We start from the raw sequence: 25,198 nt of genomic DNA, 5'->3' as shown, positions 1-25,198 counted from the left end.
CCAGTATTACTGAAAAATGCCATTATTTTGTGCAATTAAATGATTTAGGAGCTAAAATACAGCAGATGCTGAAAACATGAAATAAAATCAGAAAATGCTGGAAATTCACATCAGAAGCAAATAAATATCCCGCCAGATTTTCTTCCACAGACACATTGCAAAGTAGTTCAATGAGCAAGTCACTACTTCCATTTCCCTCCAGTTGGTGATCATTGGTCTGAACTGTGGATCTTTCCTAAATGGCAAGTGAGGGTGTTTATGAACACATACTGACCCAAACACTAGCTCAGAGCGGTTTGTCACACTTTGCCATCAGCCAATATGCTGTGATAGTGTAAGTTTTAGAACTTTAATAACTGCTCATGGTTTGAAACTAGCAGCAATAACGCTGCCTGGTATAAACTATTAAGGGACAAGATCAAACTGTTATACAGGCATTGAAAGCAATTAGCCACGCCTGGGAAAAGGAGGAGTCAAAGCTACATAAAACTGTTTTAGCAATCATTTGATAATTGGCTGCCTTCTACCGTAAGGACAAATGATTGCCCTGCAGAAGAATTTAAGGAGTTAATTGCAAGAAAGTTGTGTCTTCAAACTGACAGTCAATGCCAAACATGAAAAGGAACAGGAAAGCTACTTACGATAAGGCAGCAAGCTGCAGTATTGTGGATGAAAGAATCTAAAGGATTATCAATAGTGTCACACCAAAAACTTAAAGGACAGAAAATACTAGCTAGAATTCAACTTCAGGACTCTTCAGTAGCAGAATAACACTGCATAAGGATTAAACTTTGCAAACATTCAGAAACAGACGCTGTTGTCTCGCTTAAGGCTAAATTCCACCATTAATCGGGTAATAGCCAAGTTGGGTTGTGAGGTTTAACTTGCTTACTTGAGGGATCTTATTTTGATCACTACATGAAATTATGTTTAAGCAACTGTTTCCACATTTGATTGCCTGTGTGATTTCTTACTAAGTAGCCAAATCAAAGGTATCTTGTGGTAATTTACACACAACATATGGTTGAGATCACATTTGGGAAAACACCATTTCAAGGCAGCAGAATTTACCTTTGGGGATGCACAATGCCACAACCTGTTAAATTGCTAATAGAACAGGCAACCACATATATACCACAACGTAAATGCACCACCTTGCTGATTGGCTCACAGGTTTAAAATGCCTTTATTAGTCAAGGCACTGAATAAAAGAACAGAAAAGTTACGATGGAGCTGTGCAAGTTGTTAGTTAGGTCACAGCTGGAGTAGTGTGCAGTTCCATTCTCCACATTGTAGGAAGGATGCAATTGAACTCGAGAAGAAGCAGAGGAGATTCATCAGGATATAGCCTGGGCTGAGCTATGAAGAGAGACTGGACACACTGGGGCTTTTTTTCCTTAGAGCAGAGAAGGCTGAGGGGGGACCTGATTGAGATGTACAAAATTATGAGGAGCACAGATAGGTTAGATAAGAAGAAACCTTCTCCTTTGTTATAGATGGGTCAATAATCAGAGGGACAGATACAAGGTAAAGAGCAGCAAGTTTAGAGAGGATTTAAGGATGATTTTTTTTAAAACAAGGTGGTGGTATATTTCTGGAACTGTTTGAAAGGGTGGTAGAGGCAGGAACACTCAAGACATTTAAAAATCTATTTAGATGAGTACTGGAAATGTTGTTGTATACAAGGTTACAGGCCAAGTAGTGGAAAATTGGACTAGAGTAGATAGGTGCTTAACGACGATGTGGACATGATGGACCAAAGGGTCTCTCTCTGTACCGTGAAACTACATGAGTGTTTTGTCCGTAATAAATTAAGTGAATTATCAAACCAAGTGATGTCTCCAGCAGTACAAGTTTGCTTAAAGGATAAGGCAGGAATGTTCAAACAACTGTAAGCTGTTTCCCTTTTCTAACATCCAAGTACTGCCAAGACACACTGTCCTGAATCAGGAACAGCGTCACCCAAGGACACAGTCAGACAGCTGAGTTACAGCCTCTACGTGAGACTTCCAGCAAATATTTATAACCACTTGCTTACTCAGTCTCTCTGGCATTCTTCCAGCTTCCTCATTTATTCAGGAGCAGTACTAATCCTGGAGCAGCTCCTACAAAGGAACCCATTAGGTTAAACTCTAAAATGAACACAGATGCTTTATTGAATCTTCTGAAAAGCCATGTCTGTATTAGAACAAGCCATCAGTGTTTCTAACAAAGGGCCAGTGTGCACAGAAGTTCATATTTCTTGCAACTTCCGTCATAACAGACCCCTGCAGTAAGGCACTGAGCCTTCCCTGCCACTTTCATTTCAAGCTGTGTTAAACAGGTAAAGGTACTTGCAGGTTTCAGTACTTGCTCAGTAAAGGGATCCCTCATTTTTAAAATTCGCATTTTGATATCAGCACGTCTGTTGCGGCTAAGAGTGCACTATTCATTATTTGCATTCTCACCGTGTCAGAAGGTTGTTGGGTCATGCCACACTCTTGTAGTTAGGGTTTGAAATGTACTGTCTGGAAGAATGGTGGAGACAGGTCCAATCTAGACATTCGCAGGGAAATGAGCTGATTATTTGAACAGAAATAAAGTGTAGGGTTCTGGGGAAAAGGCAAGAGGATAATGCTCAGAGACCCAGTGCGGACATGATTGTTTGAGTGGTCACCTTCCACACCATAATGATTGCGATTCAAGGAAAGATTAATAAAGTTCATAATTCCTGCCCCATCCTGTTTCAATACTCTATAATGGACTGACCCATGTCAACTTTTGGGATGCGGAATTTCCGCTACAAGGAGAAATAATACCCAATGTGCAACTCGCACAGGACCTCCAATTGCTTTTCAATACACAAATACTACTGATTTTAAAAGTGCTGTTTAATTCTGAACCAACTCTGATATTTCAGTGTATTGCGCAAAGAAATCGAATTACAAACCAGTGTGAACTTACAACAAAGGAAGATGTTACGAACCTAGAAACAAATGGAATATCCACAGGTAGTAGGAACTGCAGATGCTGGAGAATCCGAGACAACAAGGTGCAGGGCTGGATGAACACAGCAGGCCAAGCAGCATCATAGGAGCAGAGAGGCTGACGTTTCGGGCCTAGACCCTTCATCAGAAAAGGGGGAGGGGAAGGGGGTTTTGAAATAAATAGGGAGAGAGTGGGAGGTGGATAGAGGAGGGATACAGGAGAGGATAGGTGGAGAGGAAATAAACAGGTCGAAGAGGCGGGGATGGAGCCAGTAAAAGTGTAGGTAGGGAGTTAGGAAGGGGATAGGTCAGTCCAGGGAGGACGGACAGGTCAAGGGGGCGGGATGAGGTTGGTCGGTAGGAGATGGAGGTGCGGCTTGAGGTGGGAGGAGGGGATAGGTGGGAGGAAGAACAGGTTAGGGAGGCAGGGACGAGCTGGACTGGTTTTGGGATGCGGTGAGGGGAGGGGAGATTTTGAAACTTGTGAAATCCACATTGATACCATTGGGCTGCAGGGTTCCCAAGCGGAATACAAGTTGCTGTTCCTGCAACCTTCGGGTTCCCAAGCGGAATACAAGTTGCTGTTCCTGCAGTGCCACAACGATGCCAATACTCCTCCTCCCACCCACCTTCCTGCAAAAATGCTATCCCCTATTCCCAATTCCCAATTCCTTCGCCTCCGCCGCATCTGCTCCCAGGATGAGGCATTCCACTCCCGTACATCTCAGTTGTCCTCGTTTTTCAAGGACCGTAACTTCCCCTCCTCGGTGGTCGAGAATGCCCTCAACCGTGTCTCCCACATCTCCCGCACCTCATCCCTCACACCCCGTCCACGCAATAAAAACCAAAAAAGAATCCCCCTCGTCCTCACGTACCACCCCACCAACCTCCGGATCCAACGCATCATCCTCCGACACTTCCGCCATCTGCAATCCGACCCCACCACCAAAGACATCTTTCCCTCCCCACCCTTATCTGCTTTCCGGAGGGACCAGTCTCTCCGTGACTCCCTTGTCCGCTCCACACTCCCCTCCAGCTCCACCACACCCGGCACTTTTCCCTGCAACCGCAGGAAGTGCTACACCTGCCCCCATACCTCCTCCCTCACCCCCATCCCAGGCCCCAAGAAGACTTTCCACATCAAGCAGATGTTCACCTGCACATCTGCCAATGTGGTATACTGCATCCGCTGTACCCGGTGTGGCTTCCTCTACATCGGGGAAACCAAGCGGAGACTCGGGGACCGCTTTGCAGAACACCTACGCTCGGTTCGCAACAAACAACTGCACCTCCCAGTCGCGAACCATTTCAACTCCCCCTCCCATTCCTCAGACGACATGTCCATCCTGGGCCTCCTGCAGTGCCACAACGATGCCACCCGAAGGTTGCAGGAACAGCAACTTATATTCCGCTTGGGAACCCTGCAGCCCAATGGTATCAATGTGGATTTCACAAGTTTCAAAATCTCCCCTCCCCCTACTGCATCCCAAAACCAGTCCAGCTCGTCCCTGCCTCCCTAACCTGTTCTTCCTCCCACCTATCCCCTCCTCCCACCTCAAGCCGCACCTCCATCTCCTACCGACCAACCTCATCCCGCCCCCTTGACCTGTCCGTCCTCCCTGGACTGACCTATCCCCTTCCTAACTCCCTACCTACACTCACCTTTACTGGCTCCATCCCCGCCTCTTCGACCTGTTTGTTTCCTCTCCACCTATCCTCTCCTCTATCCGCCTCCCACTCTCTCCCTATTTATTTCAAAACCCCCTTCCCCTCCCCCTTTTCTGATGAAGGGTCTAGGCCCGAAAAGTCAGCCTCTCTGCTCCTATGATGCTGCTTGGCCTGCTGTGTTCATCCAGCCCTGCACCTTGTTGTCTCGGAATATCCACAGGTTTCAGCTTTACAGAAAACATCATGTTAAACATTGATTCAAAGCAGATAAGCTTGCTTGTGATATAAGACACTACAAACAGAAGAAAGATTTTAATTTGCAAAAAATGATCACAATCAACATCTTAACCATATAACTGCTACATAGGTGGACACTGACAGAATATTTCATTGAATGGGAGTCAGCAGCTATTCTTCCACACAAGTGAAGTGAAATGTTACATCTAATTTCACTGAACTGTGAAACTTAGAGGCAATAATTAGCTCTAAAACTCTAGCTCTAATAACTAGCTCTAACACAAACGGCATCTAAAGTAGCTGAACACATTAAAGGCTTGCATTTGTATAGCCACTTTCACAACCTTAGGAAATCCTAAAATGCTTCACAACCAATAAAGTACTGTCAAAGGACTGCCACAGTGTAATGCAACCAATTTGAGCACAAGTTCCTACAAACAGTAATGTGACGATGATTATATAATATGCTTGTGTGTTGTTGACAGAGGGAAAAACAATAGCCAGGACATCTTTATGTGTATTTTTTCTATGGGATGTGAGGATCGCAGGCAGAGCCAGCATTTACTTCCTTTGAAGTGAGTGGCTTGCTTTTCAGAGGGCAGTTAAGAGTCAACCACATTGCTGCGGGCCCAGATTCACATCAAGTAAAGATGGCAGATTTCCTTCCTGAAGGCTATTAAGGAACTAAAAACAACACAGCTGACGAGTCATCTAGACTTGAAATGTTAGTTCGCTGTCTCTCCGTGGAAGCTGTCTGACGTGCTGTGATTGCCAGCATTGTGTTGTTTTCAGTACAGATTCCAGCATTTGCAGTAATTTGCTCCTGCTTTTAATGAACCAGTTTTTTTTTAAAGTGGTAAGTATTGGTCATTATCATGTCACCATTACTGAGAGTCACTTTACATTCACGATTTATTAAACAAACTTAAATTTCACCACCTTCCGTGGTGGGATTTGAACCCATGTCCCCGAAATATTAGCGTGGCCCTCTGGATTACACGTCCAACAGTATCACCATTAGGCCACCACTGCCCCATTGGATCAGTTTGGAGCACTTTCAGCTCAGTCAGAAGGCTTTTGGTTTGAGTTCTCCCTCAAGGTGGACTCTTCTGACCTGCACTGTCAGAAATGTTATCTTTTGGGTCAGACATTAAACTGAGGCTCCTTGTGTCCAAAAGAACCCAAAGAACTGTGGATAATGGAAACCCAAAACAAAAACAGAAATTGCTGGAGAAACTCAGTGGTTCTGGCAGTGTTTGTGGAGAGAAAGCAAAGCCAACGCTTAGTGCCCAGTTGCTCTTTTTCAGAACTGCAATATTGGGACGAAAACTAGCAAAATAAAACTTGTTCTTTTTTCTGTCCAAAAGCTTGCAGACTCGGAATGAGGTGAAGCCTTGGTCAAGCCCTCCAATTAGCTTCAAAATCATACTGACAACCTGACTATTTTTGTTTACTTTAGAAGCAGAGAAGTGGCACCTCAGTTACTCCATATTTATATTCCATTTGCAAAAGGATATGCAGGCAGACATGAAAATGAAGTGGATGAAGTACCCTGAGTATAGCCAATTTAAAAAGATTTACATAACATGTACAACAAAGAGATATGCCATTCAGCCCATCAAGTGCACTTATGCTTTGTTTCCAAATAACAAACATAAATCTTCACAAGTTCTAAAGTGCATGAAATAATGCCTGGCTTCAAATTTGATTGGTATTTCTACATTGTGTTAAGAAGGGAAGGCATAGTTTTACTTTTATATTTGTGTTCCATGTGCAGTGGGAGGGTGTCCAGAAGTGTATTTATATGTACATTAATGAGGTGGTTAAATCATTGAAGTGAACGGCACAGTTCACTAGAAAAAAAATTACTGTCTAGAGAAAAGGAATCTAGTGCCACAGAAAGACAGAACCATCCAGAAGAATACACAGCATACAGGTTTTATTGAGAGAGAAAAGGTCTGTAACAGTATGAGTGTTGTTAGCTTACCAGTCTCCAAAATAGTCTGGGCTGAAAGACATACTGAGTGACTTAAAAAACTAGTAAGAACAAACCTCCAGAAACAGTAACAAAGAGTTCTTAAATGTTTTGAGGTCCCTCCATCTACCATCCTTTCAGACCGGTGGCTCAGTGGTTAACACTGCTGCCTCACAGCGCCAGGGACCCAGGTTCGATTCCAGCCTCCGGCGACTGTGTGTGGAGTTTGCACACTCTCCCCACGTCTGCGTGGGTTTCCTCCAGATGTTCCGGTTTCCTCCCACAGTCCAAAGATGTGCAAGGTAGGGGGACTGACCATGCTAAATTGCCCGTAATGTTCAGGGATGTTTAGGTTTAGGTGGGTTAGACATGGGGAATGGGTCTGTACGGGATGCTCTTCGGAGGGGCGGTGTGGACTTGTTGGGCCGAATGGTCTGTTTCCACACTGTAATGACTCTATATCCACCACCCTCTGGGATAAAAAAAAATTCTTAAATCACCTCTAGACCTCCTGCTCCTTACTTTAAATCTATGCCTCCTTGTTATTAACCACTCTAAGGGCAAAGTTTTGTCTGTTTATACGCCTCAATTAGGTCATCCTCAGCCTTCTTTGCTCAAAGGAAAACAAGCCCACCCTACCCAGTCTCCTTGCTTAGCCAAAACATGCCATCCCTGGCAACAGCCCAGGGAATTGCCTTTGCACCCACTTTTTTTTGGTTTTGTTTTAGCATGCGGTCCATATTCTGAATTTCCAACTATCATCAAGTACTTTCTCTTCATTTATATTTTAAAGAATGAATTATAAACAACCAGCAAGTGTAGGAAACAAATTCTTACCTGAGCACGAAAGTTCGAGATGGTTGTAGTTTCTATATCCTTCTTCCCCAAGATTTCCATTTTCACTGGAGTATTGGGGAAGTTGAAAGCAAAGTAATCTAGAAAGTCTGGCAGGTAAGCTGCGGCTCCATGTACAATAGCCATTACATAGTGAGCTGCACTCTTTTCATTTTCACTGAAAGTCAAAGCAAGAAATTCTTCAGCAAACCTCTCCATCTCCATAGGAGACAAGAAAGAGAGTTCATCCATGTAGGCATGGAGCACTGGTGCACCACCATTTGGTTGATGCTCCACGTGAATGAAATGGGCAAACTTAGAGGAACCTGTCCGTAAGAGTCCCTTCCGTACACAGTGGTCTCTGTGAGATAAGTACGGTAACTGTGCACCTGAGGGGATGGCACAATGGCTCATTTTCATATCCAACCTGTCAAGTTGTTCATTATGTTCAACAGAGGATTTGTTGATTACCCTCGATTCATCAAAGGAACCGTGTCCCAAAGTGTCCAGGTCAATGTGAGTGATTCCTGCACAGGTCGTCTGAACCTCTTTGTTGTACATTTTTAGCCGTCTCGGTCGCTCACCTTCCCGATGTTTCTTTTTCTTCTTTTTCTTTGTTTTTTTGCCCAGGTACTCATCCAGTCTCCGGCTTTTCCCATTTTCATCAGAGCCACCTGTGATAGGGAATAAATTCCAAGGTTGTATCAAATCTATACTGTACAACTGCAAATCTAAACCCAAGGCTTTATGTTTTCTTCTCTATGTAGAGGCTGAATCAGTAACCACATAGGAACAGTCTGATTGTTAGTATTCTCCGAGATGTGTATAGGGTGCTAACTTATTATGAATAATTTTACTGCAAAAAAAGTTCTTAAAAGTTCCATTATGTTGAGAACATACAGTACATCATAGGAACAAAGGATGTGGTTGCGTGCAGCTCCCATTCAGCCCAGCTATTCATAGAAGATTACAGACGATTAGCTGTGCTCTCAACTTCACGTTCCTGTCTGCTTTTCACTCATCAAAATCCACTGTAGCCTTGAATAAATACAATGACCCAGTCTCCTTGTTTTCCACGGAAGAGATTTCCCCAACTGTACACAGTACATCAGATACGGTCTCAACAGGACCCTGTACAGGTGCAGTAAAAGTTCCTATTCCATTTGCCTTGCAATAAATGCAAACAGTCCATTTGTCTTGCAGTACCTGCTAACTAACTGTTTGTGATGCACACAGCAGGCCACCCAGATTCCCCCGAGTTCAGCGTTCTCTTGCCATTTAAATAGAATACTACATTGCTATTTTTGGGGCAAAAGTGGATAAGTTTATGTTTTCCTACTTTATTCTCCATCTGTCCAATTTTTGCCAAATCTCAACCTATCTATATCCCTTTGCAGACACTCCATTCCCACCTGCACCCCTTCCCCCACCCAACTCAACAACGGACTTTCTCAGCGAACTTGGCACCAGCGGCAAATCTAGCTCCCTTGTTTTCAGAGCCACATCCAAGTCACTGATATAGATTGCAAATGGTTAAGTTCCCAGTACTCTTCCCTGGCACTCCACTAGTTATAGCTTGCTAACCCAAAAATGAACCACTTATCCCTGCTGCATCGTGATGGCCAACCACACTTTTATCTATACCGACATATCACGCCAACACCACGACCTCTTATTTTGTGTAGTAACATTTGACATGGTACTTTAATTTCTTCTTTAAGATATATTAAATATTGCTTAATTTTTTTGTCGTGGAAATGCTTACATCATTAAAACACACGTTGCTTGTGGTTAATATATTCAGCTTGGTTGATATTTTTGATTGAGCTAAGGTAAGTAGAGATATAGCTCGGAAATGAAAGATCATTAACCTTTTATCCTCAGACAGCCTGTACTCTCAGTGAGAGGCCTGTGCAAGATAATTTGATATATTAAGTTTTGGTATATGTTTAAATTGGGTTAACAAAGCAGAATTTTGGGTAGGTTAATCAAGGGATACCATACAACCAACAGACACAGGTCTGTACAAGTTCAATTCACAAGTATATACTGTCAGCATTATAGATCTGAAGAACTGGAATCAAGTTTCAAATGACTGGAGTATATTTGGGTGCCAAAAGCTTTAATGAGATATGAATAGATGCCATATAGACCTGATATTCAAGACGACTGCAGTCTGCAGCTTAATCCAAGAGATGATATTACAACATCAGTCTGCAGGGCATAGTACAAGACAGCTCTGGACAAGACTATTTGACCCATCATAATCGGATTTCCTGTGACTGGTGTGCTACTAGAGATTAACTATAGTAACTAGGAGTTAAAATAAAAAGTAGAACCTCCTAGGCATTAATCTCAGATTTACCACCTGAGCCATTAGCAAACTGGCACAGGTAAATAAAGCCAAGGAGTTAAATGCAAGGTTTAAAGATTGGTATGGGAGGAATGTGTTTCAGTTCATGAGGCACTAGTTTCAGCATTGGGAAAGAAGGGAGCTATTCTGGTCAGGCTTCACTTGAACCATGCTGAGACCAGTGTCCTGATGCATTGAATACCAAGGGCTGTAGAGAGCAATTTAAACTCATGGTTTCAGGGGTGGAGGTTGGCGGGGTAGGGGGAAAATGCATAGACTTACAGAGCAAGGGATGTAGTAGGAGGAATTAAACTCAATAACTACTACTAGATAAAAGTGTGAAATAAAAGTGATGGGGGCTAAAGGCTAATACTTCCCCTGGAGAGATAAGTTTCATCTTAGGATTTCAAAGGAAGTAGCTACAACGATAATGGATTCACTGGCAACAATTTTAAAGAAGAACAGAACAACTGGTTTTATTTAAGTGAGGAAAGTCTATAGAAAGCCACAGCACTGACCGAACTGGGGGTTCTCCTGCAAGAATCATAAACATCACCACACAAGTTCACCAGAAAAAGGCAAATGGACTGCTGGCTTTTATTTCAAAGCGAATGGAGTATGAAAGTAGGGAAGTCTTGTTAAGATGATATAAGGCATTATTCAGTGAATAGTTTCAGTCCCTTTATTTAACAAAAGGAATATTGCTATTAGAGGCAGTCCAAAGAATTGATTTCAGGTAGAAAGAGATTTTCCTACCAGGAGAGACCAAATAGGTTGAGCTGCACTCATTAGAGTTTTGAACAATGAGAAGAGTCTTTATTGAAACATAAAAGACCCTTAGGGCTTGACATGTTAGATAGGTAACTTCTCTTTTGTGGTAGAATCCAGGACTAGAGGCTCATCCATTTTTCTCTTTCACATGCTAGTGAATCTGTGGAATTCTTTACTGCTGACAGCCGTCAATGCTGAGATAGACAGATTTTTAAATCAGTAAGGGAATCGAGGATAATGGAGTAAAGGCAGGAAAGTGAAATTGCAGAGTATCGGGTTAGTTTGGACCTCAGACTTTTAAATTTAATGTTGATCTTGCTCATTCTGCACCTTCTCTGCAGCCAAAACACTGTATTCCTCACTCTGTTCTATTACCCTATTACACTTTGTATGGTATGATCTGCCTGTACTGTGTGCAAAACAAAACTTTTCACTGTACCAAGGTACATGCAACAGTAAACAAATCAAATAAAACCCATGATCTCAATGAATGGCAGAGCAGACTGGAGGGGTCAAATGGCCTATTACTGCTCCCCTGTCTTATGGTCTTCTTACTTAAGCATTTTATTGCTATATTGACATTTTTTTTGCTCTCCAGAATTGATTACATCTTCTAGATTTCTCCCAACTTCCTTTATAGCTATTTCAACATCCACAAGTTACTTACATGATCTGTTCTATGAGCATTTTGGTAATATTACATTTCATCTGTCATTATTCCGTACATTACAAACATTGCCCACCTTACTTTTGTGTTTTAAAGTCCACCATCTCAGCAACTGTCTCTCCTAGGTCACCATCAAACTATTGCTAAGTGAGGTTTCTGAAAAACTATTAAAAACACAGTCCTGTGCTCAAACATCATTCAAATTATGCCCTACAAAGCTGTGACACAAAACGGCTGACCACATCAATGTAATTACCAATGGGAAGGACTAACAATTTGATTCCTAGGTGAAGGACATGGAGATGAAGACACCTGAGAAATTAGTTTATCAATCTCAAATTACACTACTAGAAAGTTCAATCACATTTCCTGTGATGGGATAAGTGGATTGAAGAGGGAAAAAGACAGGAGAGAGAAAGTAAAAGACAACAATGTCACCTTTTACCTTGTATTCATCAACATTTCAGAAGAACATCATTTCACACAACTACATCAGCCAACGTTCCACATGGCAGACTAGTTAAAATAAATGTCAATGGGATCTAAGAGAATGCATCAAGCTGATTACAAAATTGGCTCATTAGCAGGAAACAGAAAGTAATGTTGAGTGTTTTTGCTGTTTCCAGTGGGGCTCCCCAGGGCTTAAAGTTAGGTCCCTGTATTTCTGTGATGTGTATATAATTGATTTGAACTTAAGTACAGCGGGTATAATCAAAGAAGATCACAGACAGCAGAAAAAAATGGTTGTATGGCATTTAGTGAGGATGGAAGCTGCAGACTGCAAGGAGGTCCCAAAGGACAGGCCAATTTTCTGCCCAACTGACAAATCGAATTCATCCTGGAGAAATGTGAGCCGATGCTGGGAAATTGAGGGACGTTAAAGTGAATGCCCTCAGATCCCTGAAAGGAATAGGGCAGGTCAATAAGATAGGTTAGACAGTGTATGGCATCCCTTTCTTTATTAGCTGAGGCAAAAAAAGAGAGCAGGGATGTTATCCTGGAACTGCATAAATCATCACAACTTAAGTACTGAATGCAGTTCTGGTTATCTCATTACAGAAGGGATGCAGTTGCATAAGAAAGTGTACAGAGATTTACAAGGATATCGCAAGGACTAGAAAATTGCAGCGAGAAAAGATTAAATAGGCTGTGGTCGTAATCCTCGAAACACAGGGGTCTAAGGAAAGATTTGATTGGGGTGCAAAGGTTGAGAGAGTCTGGATATAGTCAATGGGAAGGACCTACTTTCCTTAGCAGAGGGTTCAGTTAAACGGGATCATGGATTCAAAGTAATTGGTAAAAGAGTTACTTTTTCCACCCAGAGGGTGATAGGGATCTGGAACTCTGCCTGAAAAGCCAGTAGATGCAGAAACCCTTATCAGATTTTAAAAAATGTCTGGGCATGCACCTGAAATCCTGAATCCTCCAAGGGTACGGACCAAGTGATGGAAAATATGGTCGAGTTGGGTGGTTAATTGTCTGGTTGGTGCCGACATGACGATCTCTCCTTTGGTATCATAAACGTTTCCACATTTTTAGATGTGGAAGGAGAGCAGCAGTGTATGGACATTTCCTTCAGAGGGCTAGAGGAAACACGATGGGTTGAAGGCTCCCTTTTGTTGTAACAATTCAGTGATTCTATGATGATTACCTGCAGCATACCTTCAGCAGCACTATAGTCCAATGTGCAGGAAAGACTATTGCTCTACCTGGAGATTGTAGTAAGGCAAGTCCCTCAAGCTAAGTTTACATGAATATGTAGTCACAAAGAATAATTTCACCTGATGTACCCATCAGAAACCTACAGGATTGAATGCCACATTGGTTTTACATCTGTTCGTAATTCACTCCTCTAAGTCAGTGAGCAGTAACATGGGATTGTAAATCAGAGTTCTATCTGTATCCATGGGCTTTCCGCTCACCAGGTTTGGTAATTATCCTTCGTTCTCCTCGTGCGTTTATCATTAAACATCTATATCAGTGCAGGGCATGAGTATACCCAGAATACCCTACTCTGCTTTTCCAACAAGACATCCATTTGCTGTTGTCTACCCAGAGCAACACAACTCAAACACCTGTGGTTAACAGAAATGTGGAGAACATAATAATGCGGTTAAGAAACAGAACATGTGGAAATACTGAGCAGATAAGGTAGCTTTTGAGTTGAGTAAAACAGAGCTGATGTTTCAGGTCAATGATCTTTTGTAGAACTCCATTTACACTCATGCTGTTTGTCTCTCTGTAAATGTAGCCTGCCCTGTTGAGACTTTTTTTTGCAGCATTTTATTTTTTTGTGACATTATCACTACACGATCTTCCTTCAGCATGGAAGAGTCTGAATGGGCCACTTATCTTATGGCCCTACTTTTAAGGGTCCTGTTTCAAGTGTTCACCCATCCGCTAACCCTTATCTGCTTCACCTAAAGGCAACACTTGGGAAGTTGACTCCCAAGTGCAATACCACAGAAAAGCAAGCAGTGGAGTACAAATTCCCTTTGATTGAACACAAATATTTTTGAGTTTACACAACACTCAGGAAATCAAGAAAAGCAAAGCAAATCACAGTTTATATTAGCAGAAAAGGTAGCAACACGGGATAAGGTCTCATCACGGTTTCCAGCCCATTATCTTAAGATTATTTTTCACAACGAACTGGCAACTTAACACAAATTCAAACTGTGGACACAATTTATTACAATCATAAAGGCTCAGGATAACTTTAATTAAGGTAAAGGCTGCCATGTTTTAGTATTGTAGTTAATGAATCCTGGAGCTCACTCTTTCTCAGCTGCTGTCCTCAATTCCTCCCCCTGCAAAATGACAAATGTATTCCTTTAGTCAGGATACATAAAATGCAGAATTCACATTCTTTCCAGATTACCGCAGTTACCAAAAGCTAATGGCCTTGAAAAAAAACAGCACTTTAGAGAGATTGAAACTTGGATGCAATCCCATTCTTCTCACACCACAACCAGGACAGTACTTCTGCTTCCGAAAGGTCACAGTCAGTGAAATCTGGATGTATTTCAAAGCTTGGATAATCACATATTGTGCAATGTATCTGTCACATCAACATCCTTAATGTCTACATTAATTTTAGGACTTACCTATACTGAGTTTCAGTGAAAAAAGAACAACACGGGAATAATTAAGGTTTGGCTAGGTGTTTTTTTTAAATTAGTGCCCTGTGCAGAATTAATCTTGTATGAACAAAGGAAAAAATGTTCAGCTTGAAATATCAATGAACCTTTCAGACTAAGGATGCCCAGCACCTTGAACCCTTTGCAGGACTAAGTAAAAGCCATTAATACATCAATTTACAAAAGGTAAGATTTTTCTGGAGAAACAGGATTACTCAATGCTAGCTTGATGCAGCCTACAGTCAAACACAAAGCTGATACTACAGTAAATATGCATTCTGCTCACTGGCACTCAACATTCAGAATTTTAAACAGCAGCACGTGCTCGTCAGCACCAGCTGGTTACTGATAACTTTCTTGGCCGACAGGCAGAACGAGGTGGTGTAGGGCACCAGGAATCTCTCCATGGTTTGCATGAAGTGCAGAAGCTGTATTTTATAATAATCTGTCCCTTGGCTAACTTCCTCAAGCAGCTGAGCAGGGGGAGGGGTGCTGGTGGGAACAGGCAGATGGCTCTGGCGAGATTTCAGACCTGAAAAGAAAGGCAAATGTTCATCCCCTATCCTGGGATCGCATGCTTCGTAAAAATTCTGTGTAAAAATACTCCTGCATTATCATTTGCAATTTTAGTGGACATCAGTTTTGACTGTTAGCCAGTCCTGAACATCATTTTGAATTTGACCATGGGATGTAGGGGTCACTGGCAAGGCCACTTATTGTATAATTGCCCATGAGAAGGTTGTGGTTGGCTGCTTGCTTCATATGCAGCAGTCTGTGGTGAAGGTGCTCCCAGTGCTGGTAACTAAGCAGGATTTTGACTCAATGGTGATGAAGGAAATATTTCCAAATTAGGATGGTGAAAGACACACAGGAGGAGTTGGAGTTAGTCTGATGAGTTTGAGTGCCCTTTGCACATAGGTGGCAAAGGTCACAGGTTTGAGACAGTTATCAAAGCAGCTTTGGTGAGTTGGTGAAATGCATCCTAGCCAAAATGCGTTAAGGAAAATGTGAAATTTTATACAAGGTCATTACCAAGTTTAATAGGTTGCAAGCCCGCATGATTTGAGCCTCCAACTTTTTAAAGGGCATATAAACACAAGTTTTGACAGACAAGTATTTTTCTATTAACTGGCCCTAACTTACATGATTACATCAACCTCCAAAACCCAAAAACTGATTTTGTTGCATCAGATGTCTGGAGTCAATTAGAGGTTAGAAATTTGCAAAGTACCATGCTGATGAAGGAATTACATTACTACACAGCAGTGCCCATCACCAAACAGAGGGCTTTTAAAGGTCCTCATTAGCAAAGACAGAATGGTTAACACAATACAGGAAACAACATACAATATATTATTCAAATGATATATCAGCTTCAATCAAAATTATTACATCTGGACATCGCTATAAATGCTGGAAAGGTTATTTAAATGCAAGTGAACACCAGACATGAATAGCCAGCAAGACCAAACTCTTAATATACCACCTCTGACCCAGTAACAGTAGACTTTTTGGGCATCTCAAAGTGAAAGAACTTTATGATGTCAGGTCCTAGTTGAACTACAACCAGTTAGTGAGCTGCAGGGAGTCATCTCCAACACACACCCACCTTTTGGCCCAGTTCTTATAGACAGAACTAGTGGGTTGCAACAGAGGGATATCAAACCTAAATACCTGCCTGTGAAAACATAAAGAGATATCTTCATTGCATATTGAGCCTTTGAAAGGGTTATAGGTTTAAACACAAGGGAATCTCACAGTCACTGTGTCAAAAATGTATCAAAGGTATAGTGTGGTTTCTCATCAGATAGTCGACGTGGCTACAAAACTGAAACGTTAGCAGCAGCTACGTTGGGATCAATTCAATGTGCACAGCTAACCAAACTCCCAATCAATATCACACAGGTTTGCCAAAACTCAGAGCCACAATTCTAGTCTTTTAGCAATCCCAGATTTTAAATGACCAAAAATTGATGACCGTGTTTTTACCTACGAAGGCCTGGCACTCTGAAATGCTCTCTCTAAACATCGGCAACATTTCTCGTTAAAGATTTTGATCAGCTATCCCAATATCTATGTGACCCAGTGTCAACTTTTGTTTGATAAGCTCCTGTAGAATGCCTTGGGACATTTTACTAAGGTAGAGGCTTGAATGTAAGATACTGTTCAGTTGGTCGCACCCTTTCCCTCAGAGTCAGAAGACTGTGGATTTAAATCTATTCCAGAAACTTGAGAACAAGTTAGACTGACAAAAACAAAAACCTGCTGGAGAAACTCAGCAGGTCCAGCAACATTTGTAGAGAGAAAGGCTCAGGGGTTAGTACTGTTCCCTCACAGCACCAGGAACCCGGGTTCGATTCCAGCCTCGGACGACAGGGTGTGTGGAGTTTGCACATTCTCCCCGTGTCTGCGTGGGTTTCCTCAGGGAGCTCCACTTTCCTCCCACAGTCCAAAGACGTGCAGGTTAGGTGGATTGGCCATGCTAATTGCCCATAGTGTTCAAGAATGTGTAGATTATAGGGGTTATAGGGGGATGGGTCTGGGTGGGATGCTCTTAGGGTCGGTGTGGACTTGTTGGGCCGAAGGGCCTGTTTCCACACTGTAGGGATTCTATGACCTGAAAATAAAGCCAACATTGAGTCCAGTGAAAACCTAAAGAACTGCGGATGCTGTAAATCAGGAACAAAAACAAAGTTGCTAGAAAAGCTCAGCAGGTCTGGCAGCATCTGTGAAGGAAAAAACAGAGTTAACGTTTCGGGTCCAGTGACCCTTCCTCAGAACGGTCAGTTAGACCGACACCCCGGAGCAGCAGTAAAGGAGTGCTCCACTGGCACAGGTGCCATCGTTCATATGGGATGTTAAACCCAGCTGCCATTTTCTGTTTCAGGTAGAAGCAAAAGATCCCATGGCACTATTGTAAGAGCAAGGAAATTTTCCCCCTTGTCCTAAGCTAATATTCATCAAAATCAACATCATTAAAAATGATCCCATAGTGCCGACTGTGGATCTTGCTGCATTCATTTTGGCAGGAAGGGATTTTTTTTAACTCAAGTGGCACACTTCAAAAGAACTTCATTAGTTCTAGAGAGCTTTGGGACGTCCTAAAGTTGTGAAAGATGCCATATAAATATTCACATACAAATCATTTTTTACAAAATAAATACATGCTGCTGTTTCTGAAACACTTTGCTGCTCCTCAGCATCTAGTCAGACGGCGAGCTATTTCCCTAGGTTAAGTCACTCTGGAATCATTCTACTTGAAATCACAGCAAGTTGAGCTGAACGTGCAAATCTGTAGTGGTTTATTTCTGTTGCTTGTACACTGTTACCAAGGTTTCGAGTGTGGCAGACTTTGAACAGATAACCAGGGTGACTAAGTGAACTGTCATTGTGATCATTACCACAAAATGACTGGCACCGACTTTAAACAGGCTGTTGCACTTTGGAGCGTAAACATAGCACAGCTCGTTGGAAACAGGAGGCAAGGGCAAGATCAGATTCAGAAAATTAAAATGGTTTTGAACAACAGACTGATATATCAGCAGAAATATCAAAGTCATGAGGGCAGGGCAGGAGGGGGTTACAAAAATAAATGCACCTCTGGTACAAAAATCACAATCAGAATCTACTTCAAAAACAAGTTGATTTTCAACAGCACTAAAATCTCAAATGCTATGCAGCCATGGGAACACCAATTCATAAAGCTGTCAGCAAAGAAACCTCGGTGTACAAAGCAAGCCTCTACAACACCAATCCACATGAAAAAAAATCACTTGCACTATGTGAAGTGGAGAAAGCGCCACACCCATTTCAGTTGTGATATGTGAATAATTTTCAACTCCTTATTTTGTTCCTTGCAGTCAGTTATTCCATGGCTGGCCCTGCAATGCTCTGCTGATTGCAATGCAATATTCTTGTTTGACCTACAGCTTGTAACAGGAGCCTCATGCAGTGTTAACGTTGCAAACTTTACTGTTTCCCATTATTAAGCAGCACAAAGATCACTTGTGCGTCACACAATCTGACTACACCACCTGCATAGACAACATCCACGTACTAATCCACAAATTACACATTTCATAGCTGCACAAAGACTTTGACAACCTCCACTTTCTCAAGGACAGATCTAATTACAGACCCAGTGAAGAAACCAGGCTAGGTAAATAGCTTGAATTAAACCTTTTTTCTCCTTTTTCCTCCATCTTGCTCACCTCACATAACTAAAAGATTTACACCTCTACTGAGCTTTTCACCACCTCAGGAATTGCCACGGAGAAAACATGGAAGCCAATCTGAATGCAGCAAGATCCCACAAATAGCAATGTGATAATGACCAGACAATCAGTTGATGGTATTCTAAAATTAGAGAGGAGAGTACATAAGGAAAAGCAATCAGGAGAAACCACTGTGCAAAGTAAGGTAATAGGAGAGAGTTAAAACTGAAATTAAAGTCCCCTACAAGCATCCTGATAGCTACAACTTCCTCATTAATCAGGGTAGTAGTAAATCAAAGCGATTTTAATGGAGACTTGTGTAGAATGAAGCTAACAATTTTCTGTACACAGATTTACATCTGAACAACAACTTGAGTAGTGCTACAAAAGCCTGCATTTATATAGCACTTGCATTGTAGAAAAATCTCCCCACAGCCTCACTGAAGTCAAATCAGATAAAATGAACATCAAGCTAAAGGATGAGCAGAATTGGGCTTTCAGTAGTAAAGTTGTAAAGGCAAAGAAGGAAATTCCTTGGCTGAAGTCCGCAGAGCCTTTGTTGGTGATGATGTGATAGAAGCAGGCTGCACATGGTCAAAGGAACTGAAAGACCTCATAATTCTTGGAATGGAAGGGGTTGGATGGGCAAGAAGCTAGCTATGGATGGATTTATAAACAATATTGAGAATTTAAAATTTCAGATGTTGGGAGACTGGAAACCAATGAAAGGAAGAATGGGATAATCAGATCAGAGTCTGCCATTGGCTGAGACAAGGAGTGATCTGCAGTAATTTTGACCAACTTGTTCAGACATGTTAAGACACATATTTGAAGCAGATGGGACTTGAACCTGGGCTTCCTTGCCCAGAGCTAGGGATCAACTTCTGCCCTACAAGATTCCCAAATTCAAAATCTATATTCTAACTACATCCCACCCACCTTGGCTCCGTGCACCCAAATATTCTTGACTAGCTCTATTCTATCAACCTCAGATTTAAAATTAATTGAGCCCCAGCGTCAAACGATTTTTGCATGACTTCTAGAGCTGTAGCAGCCTGTAAGAGAAAATGATTTTCCTGAATGGTCTGTCTCTGAAATTAAGGTAATAACCCCCTATCCTGGACTTTTCTGCCAGCAGAAAATATTTCATCTTACCAATCCTGTTAACTTCTCTCAAAATCTTAGATTCCTCAACCTAATCATCCTTTAACTATAAATTCCAGGCAATACAACCCTAATTTATGTAGTTCCTGAGCATTGATGAGCAGGACAGGCTAAGCTGAAGTTTATGGAAGTTGGCCAGGACAGTATTGGAATACTTGTGCCTCAAGGTTTCAGTAGCAGATGGCCTATTGCAGGATAGAGTTGGCTGATAGTAGATACATATTTTAGTCTTAGGTCATACTAGCGCTTTCCAACTTAGGATATTTGAGCAAAAGGATCCGGTCTGAACCTTGTTTGCAAACGCAGAATCACTAGGTTACACAGATGGCAATAATATGCACAGCCAGGAGATAGATTAAAAAAAAAACTTGCAATTACATAGCTCCTTTAAAAGAACAACATCTTAAAAGTATGCACAGCCAGTGAAGTATTTAAGGGTTAAGGGATAATCTATCTTAAGTGATGAGAAAACAGATTTAATGCTTCGACTCCAGTGACCCCTCTTCAGAACTTCTGGGCTTGAAACATTTATTCTGTTTTCTCTCCACAGATGCTGCCAGATTTGCTGAGTTTTTTCAGCAATTTGTTTTATTTGTTTCAGGCCTCCAGCATACAGTGCTTTGTCTCATCTTAGGTGAGGCCTGTTGAGGAGTAAATATTGGCCAGCACAGCAAAAGCAATTCTCCTGCTCTTCTTCAAACAGTATCATGGAAATGGTCACATCTGCAAAGACAGCAGTTGGGTTCAGCCACCACACAAAGTGCTTCAGACTGCACAACATCACCATCTCACATGCCAGATATTCCAAAAGTCTCCTCTTCACACACACCTATTTCTAAACCTCCAATGTTATGTTCAAATTGAGTGTGGCAAAATATTTACTAATCAGCGTACATGCATGCACAACATGGAGTCAATATAGTACAGGTGGTGGTAATTTGGTCCAGAGTCCATGCTAACTCTGCACAGTAATACAATCAAGTCTATTTGCACACTACCCCTGTAGACCTGCAGATTTATTACCCCAATTGCTTATCCAAAGCCCTTTTGAAAACTTTAACCATTTCTGTTTCCCACAGTCCCGATGGGCAGCACGCTCCGGGTCATTGTCGCTTTAGAACTTTGACATATCCCTGAACGTAGCAGCTCTGAATTGGTTCTCCTGCCACTAGATTGCATACACATCCCTCGCTGGCTGTAGTAATATGTACCTTCTTACCCATGCCCTTTAGCACAATAAACAATTCTGCATAAATACCATCAAGAGCAACTAGGGATGAGTAATAAATGCTGGCCCAGTCAACAAAGACCACGTCCCCTGCTCGTGAAATGATTTGGGGCACGCAAAATCACAACTGACTGCATAAATAAAAGTCAACTTGCTGAACTGCAGGATGAACTCACTGCTTCAAATTGCTCTCCCCACCTGCACCTTTCATACCAAATTAAGTGCTCTCACAAGGAAAAGCCCAAGTTTGGAACAGCAATCTAGAGTTGAGCTATGGCATTGGCTACTCTTTTAGCTGGGATGGTCTAGCCAATCAAAACAACATACCAGCACTATTAGCTTTGCCAACCACCTCCCTGAAGCAGAAGTGATCCACGGTGCTACCTTAGTGACAGTTTTCTGCAGCATTGAGCTCTGCTTTTGTGGGGCTTACTATTCAGGGTTACAAATACAAAGTCCATAAATAACAATTAACTCAGACTTTCAGAACAGTTCAGGAAGAATTTTGAAGAAGGCTCACTCGACTTGAAATATTAACTATTTCTCTCTCCCGAGATGCTGCCAGACCAACTGAATTTCTCCAGCAATTTCTGTTTTTGTTACAGGAAGAATTTTGCTTGCTTGCAGAGATCTGATTCAAGGAAGACCCCAATCTACCCTTCATCAAAAACCACAGCTTTGAAAGAAAGTTTACAATTCTAACATGACACATGCCAAGATATATTAAACATTGTACAATGTGGGCTTAAGGTCTACACCAGACAACTGAGCACAAAATCCAGGCACCCTCTGTGAGGCCATGCTGTAATTGTGGATACAGAATAGAATAGTAATTTATTGTCACTTGTATTTTTCACAAAAGAGACAAGAATAGTTTTACTTTGTAGCAAACTAATAAAGTAGAAAATCATCCCAAACTGATCCACAGAAGTGTTGAGACAAAATTTAACATTAAACTACTTGATGAGCTCTCAAGACAAGAAATCAAAAACTTGGACAACCAAGCGGCAGAGACTTGAGGGAGGGGCTTCTAAAAGAATTTCAGTGTTAACCTGGGCAGACAATAAAAGGTCAGTAATATAGAGTAGAACCAGAGCCATAATTAGATAGATTAAGGACAGAACATTCCTTTCTCTGAAACAAATCAGTTGGGTTCTTATGATTAAACCTGGAAGCTTCCATAGCCAGTTTTAGGTGCCAGTATCAAGTTGTACACAGCCTGTGCTGCTGACCAAACATCATAATCACCTTTTCACTGTACTGTATTTTACTGTACTTTTCACTCTAAAATGCAAGTGACAATACATCATTCAATTTGTTCAATAATCAATGTATCTAATGTATTTCAATAAACTTTCAGCCCAAAAACTATCAGATCCTAGCATGCTTGACAGGCAGCGTGAGTTCACAAGCGACATTTACAAGAGCATTTAAATTATGGTCCCATGACCACCAGCAACTCCAGTATCCAGATCAAACTATCTCCAACATTAAACTGACTTTTGTGCCAAAGACACAGATTTTGTTTGGGCAAGCACATAGGGAAATCCTAAGATGTCTCAGGGCATTACATATGCTTATCCAGATGAGTAAAAGTTGAAAATAATATAACTTAAAGATCCAACAAAAGAGGTAGCAGAGGTGTGGGGAGAAAAATGACCAGGTAAAGTGTTCCTTCCACTGCAATACACAATTGCCCCCATGAGGACACGTGCTTTGTATGTTGCCAAAATGGCACACCTCAGAGAAACAAATAAAGGCACTTTGCGCCCAATGTATTGGATTAACACATTGTTGCTGCGGAATATGGCTTCGTGCAAATGGGATTGTTGTGTTTCCTAATTTATAACGACTAATACACTCTTGAAGCATTGAACTAAAAATAGAAAATCCTGGAAATACTCAGCAGATCTGACTGCATTTAGAAAGAAACAAACAGAGTTAATGTTTCAGATCTGTGACCTTTCATCAGAAATTAGAAGATTGTTGCCTGTCAGGCACTTTGGGCCATTTTGACATTATGAAAACCTCTGCAGAAACTGTCTTTTCTTAATGCATCTTCTTCATTGACTGGGTATGGTACAGTAACCAATATAAACTGTCCCTACAAATCAATTTTCTTTTGATATGTCACACCCTCAAATATAAATAGAACAATTACATTCATGCTACACAAGTGTCAGATAATGACCATCTCCTACCAGAGAAAATCTAACCATTATGTCTTGAAATTCAATGGTACATTCTCTGAATCTCCCTCTATCAATATCCTGGGGTTTACAACTGACCAGAAACTGAACTAGACCAGCCAAATAAATTTGGTAGCAACAAGATCAGGTCAGAACCTTGGAATTCTGCAGTAAATAACTCACCTCCTGACTGCCCAAAGTCTGTCCTCTATCTACAAGGATGGAACATTCTCCTACTGCCTGGATGGGTACAGCTTCAACAACACTGAGGAAGCTCAATTCCATCCAAGTCAAAGCAAAATGCTTAATAGGCACACCATTCACCACCAACACACAATGGATGCAGTGTGTACCACATAAGGGTGCTTCGACAACACCTTCCAAACTTGTCCTTCTAGAGTTTGCAAGGGCAGCAGATACATGGGAACGCTGCCACAAGTTTCCCTTAAGCCGCACATCATTTTGACTTGAAAATACATTTCTGTTCCTTCACCACACCTGGTCAAAATCCTGGAACTCCCTTCCACACAGCAGTGCGGATGTCCCTATACCACACAAACAGCAGCAATTCAAGAAGGCAGCTCACTACTGCTTTCTCAAAGACAAAGTAAGGTTAGGCAGTAAATGTTGGCCAGCAGCCACACCCACAAACAAATAAAAAAACACACAATTACTAAAAACCCATAGTCTCAGCACAAATCCAATGGATTTATGGTTCCTGCATTGTTGCAAATTTTACAGTTAATCCAAACTCAACCCTAATCTTAATAAAGTTCTCCAACCTACAAATGCTATTCAATGACCCTGCTGCAGCCTCAAACAAAGTTTCAGGCAAGATTGTTTTAATATATAAACCCTTTCAATGAAACTTAAAACTAAAGATAAAACATTTTGTATTTTACTTAAAGCATAACAATTTATCTACACTCCACAGTCTTTTACAGTAAATAATGATAGATTTCTTTTACATTAAACTCAAGGTCATAAATGTGAAGTCCTCCTTGCATATGAAGCAAAATATCACCAACAGTTGCTGTCTAAGGCAGACCAAAACCCCCGATACAATAACCGTGTAGTGAGGAAAGAAGCAATTTGTATTTACATTGCAGTTAAAACATCTCAAAGTGCTTAACAGTAAATGAATAACCTTTCACACTGAGTGACTAAGTAGGGCAAATGAAAGGTAATATTATACAGTGAGATCCCATACAAATGAACAAAATGAACAACTCCCAGTATAGAAAATGCTGGTTCATGGATCAAGTTTCTTGAACTACTGCTTCAGCTGGACATGTCCTGCAAATCCTCAATCCAATCTCAGATTCATGGGGTCAGCTGTGGTTGAGAGCTCTCTTTAAACTGACAAGGACATGGGTTGAAGACCCATTCTGATGACTTAGCCCACAATCAAGGTTGAAACACAGGACATTACTGCGCATTTTTGTCACATACCGTTAAAATGAAATTTTAAATTGAGACACCATCTACTCTCTCAAGCGGATGTAACAAATCCCATGGCCACTATCATGAAATGCACTGGGGGCAGTTCTCCCTCGTGTCCTGGCCAATATTTTTTAGATTATCTGGTCAGTACCACACTCCTGTTTGCAGGGTCCCGCTGTGCACAATGTTGCTGCCATTGTTCCCACATTACAACCAGCGGTTCACTCATTGCAAAGCACTCACTCTAGACTGGCTTAAGATCGTGAAAAAAACTTGACATACAAAGATAGTAAGAACAGCCGATGTTGGAGTCAGAGATAACATTGTGGAGCTGGAGCCAGGCAGCATC

General features: G+C 41.6%; 1 protein-coding gene across 1 annotated transcript in view; it reads right to left on the bottom strand.

Moving 5' to 3' along the window:
* The window catches only part of LOC109931445 (lysine-specific demethylase 9-like), a 73,167-nt gene that overhangs the window by 46,548 nt on the left and 1,421 nt on the right, over positions 1-25,198 (bottom strand). The window contains exon 2 of the mRNA XM_020530741.2: positions 7,684-8,354. Within this exon, the coding sequence (XP_020386330.2) occupies positions 7,684-8,354 (671 nt within the window). The remainder of the gene's footprint in view (positions 1-7,683; positions 8,355-25,198) is intronic.

This window comes from Rhincodon typus, chromosome 25 (assembly GCF_021869965.1).
Source record: "Rhincodon typus isolate 14 chromosome 25, sRhiTyp1.1, whole genome shotgun sequence".
Lineage (NCBI taxonomy): Eukaryota > Metazoa > Chordata > Chondrichthyes > Orectolobiformes > Rhincodontidae > Rhincodon > Rhincodon typus.
Note: the sequence above shows the minus strand (reverse complement) of the source record. Positions and strands in the feature narration are given on the sequence as shown.